The sequence below is a fragment of the Balearica regulorum genome, chromosome 5 (genome assembly GCF_011004875.1).
Source record: "Balearica regulorum gibbericeps isolate bBalReg1 chromosome 5, bBalReg1.pri, whole genome shotgun sequence".
In the NCBI taxonomy this organism is placed as follows: domain Eukaryota; kingdom Metazoa; phylum Chordata; class Aves; order Gruiformes; family Gruidae; genus Balearica; species Balearica regulorum.
Window position 1 is genome coordinate 4,410,510 of NC_046188.1, and position 12,077 is coordinate 4,422,586.

At 44.5% G+C, this 12,077-nt stretch overlaps 1 protein-coding gene across 1 annotated transcript; it reads right to left on the reverse strand.

The window, feature by feature from the left end:
* Nucleotides 1-3,322: 3,322 nt before the first annotated feature.
* On the reverse strand, nt 3,323-11,464 carry CNIH1 (cornichon family member 1). The gene is made up of 5 exons (XM_075753235.1): nt 11,275-11,464; nt 9,474-9,542; nt 6,090-6,202; nt 5,023-5,166; nt 3,323-4,228 (listed from the first exon to the last, which is right to left on the reverse strand). The coding sequence occupies exons 1-5, from the start codon at nt 11,353-11,355 to the stop codon at nt 4,201-4,203; spliced, it is 435 nt and encodes a 144-aa protein (XP_075609350.1). The 5' UTR covers nt 11,356-11,464; the 3' UTR covers nt 3,323-4,200.
* Nucleotides 11,465-12,077: the final 613 nt, after the last annotated feature.

Consider the following 12,077-nt stretch of genomic DNA (forward strand, 5'->3'; position numbering starts at 1 on the left):
TACACAGTGTCTACCTCGCATTTAACATCGCTTGGTACCAACAGCATCTGCTGCCATTGAACTGGTACGCTGATTATTTCACGTTGACATCCTATGGGCTCCTTCAGTGAACTTACTGAGTGGAAGGGAGGTCTGGCTGTCAAAGCAGCGACTGAATTTCAGTTTGACTTCATCTGTTCTACGTAGCATCAGAATCAGGACAAGCAACTGGGCATGAAGGCAGGATAGAGGAGGAAACAGAATAGTCTGTAACTCCTCACAGCTATATGCAGGCTTCCAGCGCTCCAGTGTGCGGGAAGGAAAAGGGGGAAGAGATGAAAATCAGGCTGGGATAACATAGGTAGATAAAAATTACATCACTGGGGTTCTTTAAAAAAAAACAAAACCCAAACTCAGCTGTATCTTTAAAGGAAAGTCAATTATGGAAACTTTCCTGCTGGACTGCTGTCCCCCTTTTGAATGAAAAAGAACTCATTCTAAAATGCCCCAGTGCCGCTCTTGGTGAGTTCGGTGATATTTAGGAATAAGACCCCCCCTCCTCATCCCAATAGAAGGAGGTTTTGTACTGAAGATCTGTGACAAGCCAAGCGGGTGGGGTTTTGCCTGGATACTGTGCTGGAGCTGCGTGGGTGAGATGCTGGCACAGCACTTCTGCCTGCTAATGCCAGAGCAAGTAAATAAACCATCGGCTGTGGGCTGGAGAGAATCTCACAGCAACGCCCCCGTAACAGTCCGCACCCCTCCTGTTTAACTCCTGAACACCAGAGAAGATGAACAGACTTCTCAAGAAAGCATTTAAACTAGTTCTGGCCTATTCTGAGGAAGCGATGATCGCCCAGGCATCCTCCAATGCCCTGTGAGGTAAGTTTTGGCCCTGGGAAGACAGCCCGTGTCACCCGTGCCGTGCCTCTTGCTGTTGCACAAACCACTGGAGTCAGAGGAACCATTGCCCCTGGGCTGAAGTTGCTGTGTAGTTGCTCTCAGCTGAGTGTCACCATCTCCTCCTCCTCCTCCTCGCAGTTACTGCTCCAAGTGCTCCAAAAACCCAGCCAGTTGCTGGCACTGCCGCCCCGCTCTGAGGGTCACCTTCCTGCGCTTCCCCAAAGCTGCAGCCTCCAGCCACGTGGGGGGTTGTGGTGTATTTTCATAGTTCTGGTAACTTTTAGAGTCCGATATTGTGACCCAAGACTACCACAGCACCAGTAGGTTTGAGTTGAAGTAGAACGCGCTGCTTTGCTAACTTTAAAATTTATAACCTTCTCTTAACACATTCTTTGAATCCTGCCACCAGAACACATGTTTAAAGGTGATTTCTACAGATTATATTTAATTAGCTCTTACTACCCTTCTCGCCTCCTAAGGCAGACAGGAACTCCCCGTTTCCACAGCACAGAGTCACTTACAGAGAACACTGCTCAAAATGTACGTTGTTCCTTCCCTGACACAACTCCCCGACACTCAAATCAGTAAAGCAAAAGCGCCGTCTGCCCCCCCACCTCCCAGTGCAGAATCCTTGCAACTGAACATATTCAAATACGAAGTATACGTCAGATGGCTTAGCAAGAAACTTGCTGACAAGGAGAAAAAAAAATAAATTTATTTTTTCCATAAGCTTTTGCCTCCTGGAACTCCCAGAATCAATTAATACCAGGTCTGCAAGCTGAACAGTACTCTAGCTCAGCATCGCACGGACATCACAAGGACTACTCCGGTAAAACTCCGACCTGAGGCTGACGTGCGCTTTTAGACTAGATGTGTAAAGCCCAGCAGCTTTACATTTAGCAAACATTTTGCTAAATATTCCTAGGTAAAGCCTCCGCAGCTGGAAGGGGTTTTCAGAAGAAGCCATCAGCTGGACTCTGTAAACCCTGCATTGTTTATTCTGGTGTGCAACTTGGCTTACATCAGTCTCTGAAGGAACTAAAGCAGCAGGAATATAAAAATGATCCAACAGGAACAATATTCCTGAATTTCCAAAAAGCCTTTCAAATTTTTTTTCTGCTGACAGCTCAAAATTACGATTGCAGAGGGAAGAAGGGAATTACAGAATAGGAGTAACAAGTTTTGGGGGAGGAGAGGTTCCTCGCCAAGCTCCTGAGGTATGTGAGCTGCAGGGAAAACAAGGGCCATGAGATAAAGCCTGCAACTGATGCAAATGTTTTGGGACAGTCAGGAAAAAAATAATAATTAAATCTTGTAATGCTGAATGCTTGAGCAATAACGGCATGGGAAATGAAGCATCAATAAATGCAAAGAAAAAACAGAGAAAATTCTATATACATAGTAATAAGCTGTCAGGTACCTATTTTAGGAAAGAGAATTTGAAGCCTGAATTCTCATACCCCCTGTACATTATAAAAAAAGGAATTCGGAAGCAGAGAGTAGGAAAGTGCTAAGTCCTCCGGGCACCCAAATCTCGTGTGGTGCCAACAGTTCTGGTCTCCTCTGGCTTAGAAAAGGGACATTTGTGGAGGAGAAAGGATAGTCACAAACCTATGGCAGGATTTCCCATCAAGACGAGATGAAACAGACTTCTCCTCTTTGACAGATGACATGATGAAGGTCTAATCAATCACTCCCAGCATATATAAGGTGCAGAGGGGGAAAATTTCAATATGTCTTAAAAAAATAAGAGCTCTTGGGCACCAAATGAACTCTGGCAGAACTTTTAAACTTCTTACACACTGAGTAATTCCATGGCAGAACCCGCTGTCTCACAGTATCTTCCACACTCAGCTACAAATGTGCTCAAAAAGCAACTGAATTAACAGAAGAAAAGTTATTCAAGGGCTGTTTAGGATGTTAAACCTTTAGCTCGGGGCATCTGTAACATGGAAATTACCTGCCCTATTTTTTACTCCCCAAAGAATATTTCCATATTATTTTCCCTCCCTCCTTGCCACTGCCCACTGTCCAACCATTCGTACCAATTTTTATTGCATCTCACACCCAAGAGACCCAAAGCAAACAAATAGTTGATACAAACCCATTTTACTAGAAGGGGGAAGCTATTCCTTTTTCTCCAGCACAGGTAAATGAAAAAGATTCTTAATTATTACTCCTAAAGTAAGCAGCTGTTCACAGTCACAATTTACAAGGCAATATGATCAGTTTAGCTGAAACATCTCCCCTCTGCCCCACCTACTATTTATCTGCAGAGCCATGAAAAAAAGGAAATCAGAGCTTCCCTTTTCCAGACATAACTTGATTCACTGTTCTATTTTTCAAAGGCAATGCAATTATCCATCATAAAACAGAGAGATGAATCCAGCAAGTATCTGTTCAATTTAAAAACAAAAACGAGGGACCAGGTCAAAAGAAATGTTTCTGAATTTGAGATTATTTTTTTTTTATCATTTATTGCACTAAGGAACAGCAGGGCAGTTTCACAATCTCACTTTTTGCTTTGAAACCATCTGTAGTATTACTCTTAGACTCAAGAGTATTTCCATCATTGGACTTGATAAATGTTGTAGGTTTGTCCATTTGTTCATAACACCACACAGACATTAAAAATTCAATCATTTAAATTCATTCCTTCGTGGACAATTCCATGTCCCCTATCACAATGACATATGTTTGAAATTAAAGCAAGGCTAGTGTTCGGTGAAAATACAGAAGTCTCTGAACCGTGCATATACAGGGAAAGATTAACCACATAGGGAAAAAAAAAGTAAAATAAAACAAAAATAGATCTCCTATTTTTGCAATTGTGTCCATGAAGTCATCTCTCAAGACCAACATCGCCTACAGGTAAAACAGCACTTCCAGCCCTTCCCCAGCTCTCAGCAGCTACAGCTGATTTATCGTTAGAGTGGGATACGCAAGTCCAAACGAGCCACTACAAAGCCCAGCCTAAAGAGAATCCCTAGTGTACTAAGGCTAGTCAGGAACCAATACCTACTCAAAGATTATGGCTGTTCCTTATGGAGTGCAAAGTCAAAACTTCAAAACCCAGTAATCTTTATATTAATTTACACGTAATTATTTCATTTCAGTGTCCCAGTAAATATAAGAAAACAGTCTTTCCACAAGTATAAAATGTGGAAATATTTAAAAATAGGGGTGTCGTCATTTTCTAACACAAATGCGATCATCGGGTTCCATATCTAATCTCAGTAAGAGGTTCTCGTTGTAAAGAATCCATGTTTTGCGGCTTTTGCATGCACTTAACTGGAACAAAGCTTGCTGAATGTCTTCTTAAGAGCTCACCAGAACATAAATCATGCTGGAAAATAAAATAAAAATATTAAGACACATCATTTTGATTAGGGTTATGCAGTTAATTATACAGTCGTGTATTCTGAGGAACAGATCTGCGTGAAGTACATGGATCGTGACTGAGGATTTTACCCAAAACACAGAAGAAGGGCACCATAAAGCAAGCCAAGACCTGATGCAACAACCAGCTGTCACTATATCAGGTCACATTGTAACAGGGAGCCCTGTATAAACTCGATGCCTACGTGTTAAAAGCCCAAAACTATTCCGGCTGTGTCGCCGTGAAGCGCAGTGTGCCGAGAGGGAGGGGGACTGCATGCCGCTCCCCACGTCACAGCACCCAGAACAGAGGTGAACACCAAGCACGGAGCTGGCTTTTGGCTTGAAGGGAGAAGCGGGAGGAGGAATCGCTCATGGAAGGACTCTTCTACCTTTGACTTCAACAAAAAAAATCACATTTACATCAAAATACCTACTTATTCTAAAAATATTGCTGTTCCAGCTTCTGAATTAAAATACTGGGACAGGGGGGTTGTTATATTGTGCTTAAAAGAAGAAAAGCTTGGAGCTTTCAAGCCTCCAGCCATGGAATACAGATTCAAAATTGTAATTCCAACCAAATTAAGGCTTGTGTTTTAAACCAGAATAAATGGTGATTGCGGATTCTTTTTCAGGAAAGTTGGCACTATATACACACACACACACGTATATATATTCCTATGTACAAAATTTCTCTCGTGCACTGAGTCAAAATTTCAGACTGAAAATTAGATGGGAGAGAGAGGACAAAAAGCAACTTACCCATATAGGTAGTAAAAAAATGATAGAAGGTAGAATGCTAATTTGCACCATCCTTCTTTCTGGCAATAGGCTAAAATATCTGCATTCATGATGGTTGTAGGGTCGTACAGACCAGGGCCGCTCATCACAGGTCTACTCATGTACCTGAAAGCAATACACAGTTAGTTTTGTGGTGACGGCGATGGGAAACATCGGTTCCTGGCCCCCACCCACCATGTAAAACCAGAACCCTTACAGCAGAGTCTATCAGCTCCACGTAGGAGGTGGCAAACTGCAAGAGCAATACAAAGCTCCAAACTAAACGTGCCTACAGAAGAGCTTTCACAGACGGTGCCACGACACCTTACCTCAGCCTTAAACCATGCTGAACTCCGGTACACCAAAAGGAAATGGGACAAACTTATAAATAAGTGAAAAACGGGATTCCTTATGAAAGGGTTGGAAAAGCTGGAGAAGAGACCAACGTACAACCCTATGTAACCTACTGCCCCGTTACTACAACACATGTGGCTACTGTGCCAAAGGAATACTCCCACGGGTCAATACAAAACCATCCTGATGTTGTAGATGAACGCAGGCTACCGGCAAAAGGAGCAGGCCTACCTCTGCCTCTCCGATTCCTCCCCACGCCAGGACGAGCACAGAACCAGCCATGCAGCGGAAGCTGTCTGGCTGCGTTATGTTTCATCTGGACCAGCTCCTTGCGCAGGACTAACGCCAGCACAAGGAGAAGCAGTGCCTGTGTCTTAGTGGTAGGAGGAAAGCGGGATGTGCAGCAATCCAGACCGTGGATCTGCAGCGTTAGCACACCTCTGACATCTCAGCTACCTTTAACGCACACACCACAAGTCCATCCTCGCATACCACAAGAGAATAACAAAGAAAAATGACCGAGAAAGCAAAATGATGGTTCTTATTTTATAGCCATGACATAAACTTTCTCAATGTCATACCAGAAAGCATCTTTATTTGCCAAAGACACGCACAACACTTAACAGGAAGCACTGCAATGGGAGAATGAGTAACAATTAACATGAGTACAGAGATACCAGACTCGTCAATATTACCTCCAAATATGATAAGCCAACAAAGGCATATTGAGACCCAGCGTAAGCCACTCTGCTGCACAGAGAAACATAACACAGAAGAATGCATGGATGAGGTACTCTGGAAGTACAAGCTGGAAAAGAAAAATATGAGTTAGAAGTTTCGATTACTCAAAGCAAAACGTGTGATGCTTAATCTATTTTGGAGGTAAGCTATTGTTTAAAAAATATTATTAAAAAACAACACTAACAAGAACAAGACCGCAGAAAGTGAAAACAGCAACCAGCAATACGTGCCTTGCTGTTTTCACGTGATATTCATGAACCGAGAAGAAGAATTTATAAAATTAAATGCTCAGATCAATGGTTTTTTTATTACTTCTATTAAGTGCACTGTTAACAGATTCCACGCCTTATACGGGACCTTCACAACAGGAGAGAGCAAGATATTTCTGCTCATGCAACAGAGAAATATCAGTAGGAAACATGCTCCATGTAACGGTTTATAGGCAAAAAAAGGTGTTTTGTCTTTTCCTGGTTTACAGCTTTGGTTGGGTACTCACACCTCCGTACTTTTTCAAATTCAAACTATTGCCAAAATGTAATATCCCAGGCAGAGCTTTACCGAACCAAATCAGCAGTGACGTCGTTACGCACATCGGTCTGCACAGAGACGTGCCGCCTGCGCGCAGGAGGGAACGACAGCAGCTATGCACATACAGTCCAGGGTGGATTAGCCAGCTTCGTTTTCCTTCACAAGTACCTAATATGCATGCTTTAGAGCATCATGCTTTCCAGCAGAAGCCCACAGAGCTAATTATCGATTACTATGAAATCACAGAAAGCGTGAAATGCCAGGTAGTATTAGTGTTATTAATAGGAATAATATGGAGATACACAGATTAAACGCATGCAAAGAGCCAGCAAAATCTCACACCCACCACAAGAGGAAAATATTCCTGAACAAGTCACCCCAAAGTGACATCACTTACTGCTTCGTCACACAATTCAGAAAGAAGCAAATCTGTAAGCTTTTCACCTCTCAACTCAGAACCACTAAAACATCTCCTCATGAAAAATACTCCACTTCTACCTACAGATTTCAATTGCCAGTGTCGATGTGCACACGTGTGCATGCAGTATATACGCATACACAAAACACACTCTGCCCCTCTTCTTGTGTGTGATACGACTAACGTTGTGTAGAACTACACTGAAGTTTCAGTCTTTGTAATTTTTTTTTCACTCTCTCTAGCAGACACTTCTTTTAAATCCCTAAAATATCTTCCTAGAAATCTAAAACCTACCAACAAACAGACATTCTCACCTCCTACTTTGCTACAACATTCTGCTTCTCTGAATGAAGACTATCAAACAGAACAAACTTGCATCAACATCAACAAAAATAAGCTGTCATACATGAAATGTTTCAAGTAAATATTTTTGTTCGGATCTTTCTTTGTATACTTACCATTTACAACTTGGCAACTATTTATAGTACAACCACCACCCTATCCAAAGCACAATGCATTTGGCAGCCTGCTGAGACAGATTCACCAGGTCTGAAAATCTGTACTTTATTTAACTACACATATCAAAACACATTTTTATTTATTATACCCTACTCCCACACCAGAATACCTGTCTCCTTCAACTCTACCACGTTATCCTCCCTGGCTGTCCTAAAGGAAAATTAACTACATCATATTCTACCGTGATACTTCTCAGAGAAGCAAGGGAGGAAGAAATCTCGTTGCTGAGAAGAGACACTACTATAATAGGAGCAGGGAAGAGCAGGCATCAACAGTGTACTAAGCAGTTACTATTTTGGGCTAATCTTTCTACTGAGGTCTCAATTCCTACCAGGATTTTTGATTCTTTGTACAGGAAAACATGATTCTTTGTACAGGAAAACAACACTTCAGTGTGTTTGTCCAGCATCATTCACCAGACCCCTGTGAGTCTGGATCTTAACTTCACTTTTAACGGCTAATCTACTTTCACAAGAACAGCAAATATTAAGTTATTTAATATTTTCAATTCACAAAGCTATCATATCAATAGACACTACATGCATGTGGGTTAACAGAAGGTTAATATTTGCATTAAGCATGCGCATTATAATACTTCAAAGATTGCGGTAAGATCATAATGCATAAATGTAATGAGAATTTGCCTTCCCCCACAGTGTAGCAGAAATGACTGTAAAACAGACCAAGCAAGGGAAACTGTTAGATGCACAGCTATCCAAGCAGCAAACCTCACCCTCCGAGATGCAATCCTCTGCCTATCACCTCTTCTCGTCCCCACCCATTCTCATGCTCTAGTGCTCGCTGTCAATTTACATGCTGTATGTCTAACATGCATTTTCCCCCCCATCCCAGCTACTGTAAATTCATTTTTGATTTGTATAATTTACTTAACTCTTCTAAACACCGTAAAGTTACGGTCCAGGCCACGCTGCCTCTACATTCTACCTCAGCCTGGGCACCCCAAGCCAAAGTAAAAACCAGGAGAAACGCACTAAAAACCTGCCGTATCAAACTATCTTCTCTTTAACAACTATCCCTTTATTATTGGCCTGTACAGACGCAAGCATATAGTTTGCCTCAAATGCTTCTCACAAACCAAGGAGTGCCAGAGTTGCATCCAAGAGAGGACACCAAGATACACCCTGGAACATAAAACAAAGAAGTGAAGATACTGCCTGTTGCGTTATGCCCATCTAAATCCTCAAACAAAATCAGAATTTACTTGGTCAATGCTTAAAAAAACCCCACATACTAGTCTCCTACAATCTCAGAGTTCAATAAATCTTGCTTGAAAAGTATTATTTATTTCTAATGGAAGTTACTTCAGCTAATCGATAGGAGATATAAAACAGGCATGTAACAGTTTTCCCCACGTCACTGGGTAAGCAAGCAGAATTGTTTTGCACAAAATATGGAAATCCATGAAGTTGTTAGAAACCCCAACAAACAAATAACAAGCAGATGAACAGGCACACTAAACAAAACAGCTTAATAGTATTACAAATGTTCCTAACAAAATGAAAGGGAAGTGGCATTAAAAACATTAAACTGAAAAGCAGTACACACCTTTAATGCAATTTTGACTCTTTTAATCTTTTTGACCTTTTCAACTGTCTTTGTGCCGAAAAACGTAGAAAGCAGATTGAAAGAATGTTAGTACGACAGCTGACAAGATCACCAGCAGATTAATAACAGTCAGAATATTCAAGTTGAAAGTAAAGAATCAAAGAATTTTCCCTAGAACTTCTATCGAACAGCTACGTTATGTCAACCCAGATGCAATTCTATCGCCTAGTTTGCTTATAGGAAGATAACACAAAAAATAAGCACTTTACATGTATTTATTAATAAAAATGTTTAGCGTGCTACTTACAGGATTGAGTGTGTTACATTGGTCTATGGGATTCTTGTAATCAGTCTTCAGTTCATCAAAGGCTATAATCTAGGAGAAAATTGAAACCTTGTGAGTCTTCAGTCCGGGAGCAACAGTGTATTTTATCTGTGAAAAGTAACATTCTGGTACAGAGCCATACCATTCAGCTGCTGCCATCCTATTCAGGAACGTAACTTCTTCCTAGTAAGTTCTAACACCATAAACCCACAGGTAACACATTTGAAATAGGTTAAACAAACAAGAAAGCAGAAGGAACTTCAGGCATTCAGAGGCCTCTGCCCACACTCAGCCTTTTTACCTCCCCACCGGCAACGTGTTTCCAACGTCCCTTTGGGCACTTGTTAACCCCGCTCGCTGCACGCCGACCCCAAAACATCACAAGTGACTCTCTTGGTTGTCAGCAGGAACCTGACACAGGGTTCGTTAATGAAGAAAAAGCAATAGCAATCTTAAAAGCAGCCAAATGTTTTGTCTCATTGCTCTCAAAGTAAACGGTGACACCGCATACATGTCCAAAAGGTGCATCCTTAAAAAAAATGCATACTCAACCTTTTCATGCCATGAAAATTAGACAAAGATGCAGCACAAAATACAAAAAAAGCCACTTCTACAGCACAAATATCATATGAAACATTTAAAAAAGTCTTAAGACAGACTAACTTAGTAACAGTATGAGACTCATTTATATTTACTACAAGCCCCAGTATCTTTACAGGACAGGGCTTATATTTCAACAGAACAGTTTTTGTTAAGGATAACTACGAAGCTTGAAGGAGTGCCAAAACTAACATCCTCCTCGCATCCTCTGCTGGAGCAGGATCTCACAGCTGATCCAAAGTAGATTCCTGGCTCTCCCTGGGTCAGGCTCAAGGCAGAAAACTCTCAAAAAACACCAAAAATCTCAAAAATTAAGTCTTAACATAAAGCATGAAAAGAATGCAACACTTAAGTCTTACTCTGTTTAATAAGCAGCCAGACAGTCTTCAGACTAAGACATTTTCAACCGCTGTTTTAAGAAGGCTGCACTCACTTAAAATACCGCTTAAGGAAATGGATGTATCTTACAGCAGCGCTTGAAAATTCATTTTATCCACAGACAAACTGCCAGATTTCCACCTCTTCAAGACAGCAATGAAGATGGGCGCTCGAAGCGATACCTCAGCCTCCACCGCAGCCGGGTGAAGCCGGGCTGTGCCCCTGAGCCACCCGGCGGCCTCCCGGCGCCTCCGGCCCCCAGGCAGCGGGGGTTTCTCACAGGGGAGCCCCTGCCAGGCGTTCTGCCCGAGCGGGCCGGCCCACAGCCCCTCCCCGCCCGGCCTGGCTGCGGTTTCACATTCGGTTTCAGCCGCCCTCGGTGCCCGCCGCGTCCGAAGGAGGCCTCGGCTGTGCCTCTTCCCCCACCCCAGAAACCGTCCTTCCCTTCCCGCACTCCTGCCAGCCAAGGCGTCCCCAGCGGGGCAGAGAGCGGGAAAACACGTCCCGGCCACGGGGGCCGGCCCTTCTGGCGGCGGGAGGGCGGGCGGGCACCTCCCCGGCCCGGGCAAGGGCCTGCGCCGGCCTCCGCCGGAGAGCGGGCCGGGGAGCACCCAGGGGCTCCACCCGGGGAGGGGCGGCTCCACGGGTAAGTGCCGCAGCGGCAGGACCTGCCCCCGGCCCGGCGGCCGTCCCCTCAGCCCGGGCGGCGGGAGGGAACGCGGGACAGCCGCCCCTCAGGCCGCGCGGGAAGGCCGGGCGCTAAGGGCCGGCCGCTCCCCCTACACACACACACACACGAACTCACATGCCAGATGGCGAAGAAGATGAGCGCGGCGGTGAGCAGCAGCGCCAACATGTAGCAGAAGGCGGCGAACGTGAAGGCCATGGCGGCGGGGCCGGGCGAGCCGCGGCGGGCCGGGAGCGGCGCGGGGGATGCCGGGCGCGATCATTCACCGCCGGGACGGGCCGGACCCGCCGCCGCGCAGCCGCAGCAGCGCCCCGCCACGGGCGCCCCCTACCGGGGCCCGCCGGCACCACCGCCAGGGCGCGGGGCGCCATTTCCTCGCGGGACCGTGGGGTTTCTCCACCCGCGGCGAAGGCCGTGGGGGACCCGGCAGGGCGGGGGAACAGACGTCTGCAACCCCACGGATCCAAAGAGCGAGGGAACGGGAGCAGAAATGGACTCGAAAACGGGGTTAGACCTAACGCCAGACAAGGAGATGGTTTTCAGGCTGGAATGCGGGAGATGGGCGTAAACACAGTGGCATTTTGCAGGGGATGACCTAGTAAGCGTGAGCCAGGTCTGGAGAAAAGGGAGATGGCAGACGTCTCTTTGGAAGAAATGACCGGAGAAGGGCGTGCTGTGCGTGCCCCCAAGGAGGGGGCTAACAAGTTTATACAATCCCAAATCGATACAATTTGGGGATTGCTCAGAAAAAAAAACAGCAAGGAGATAGTTTGAGAAGAACATCATGTATTTTCCTTCCACAGGGTCATGTAAAAGTCGTTTCGGTTTTAAGCAATGATACCTCGCAATAAGGGAAAGTCAGGGTAGTATTTCTGCAATCATTTCCTCCAGACGAGCAGCGTAAGTAATGATTTCCATAA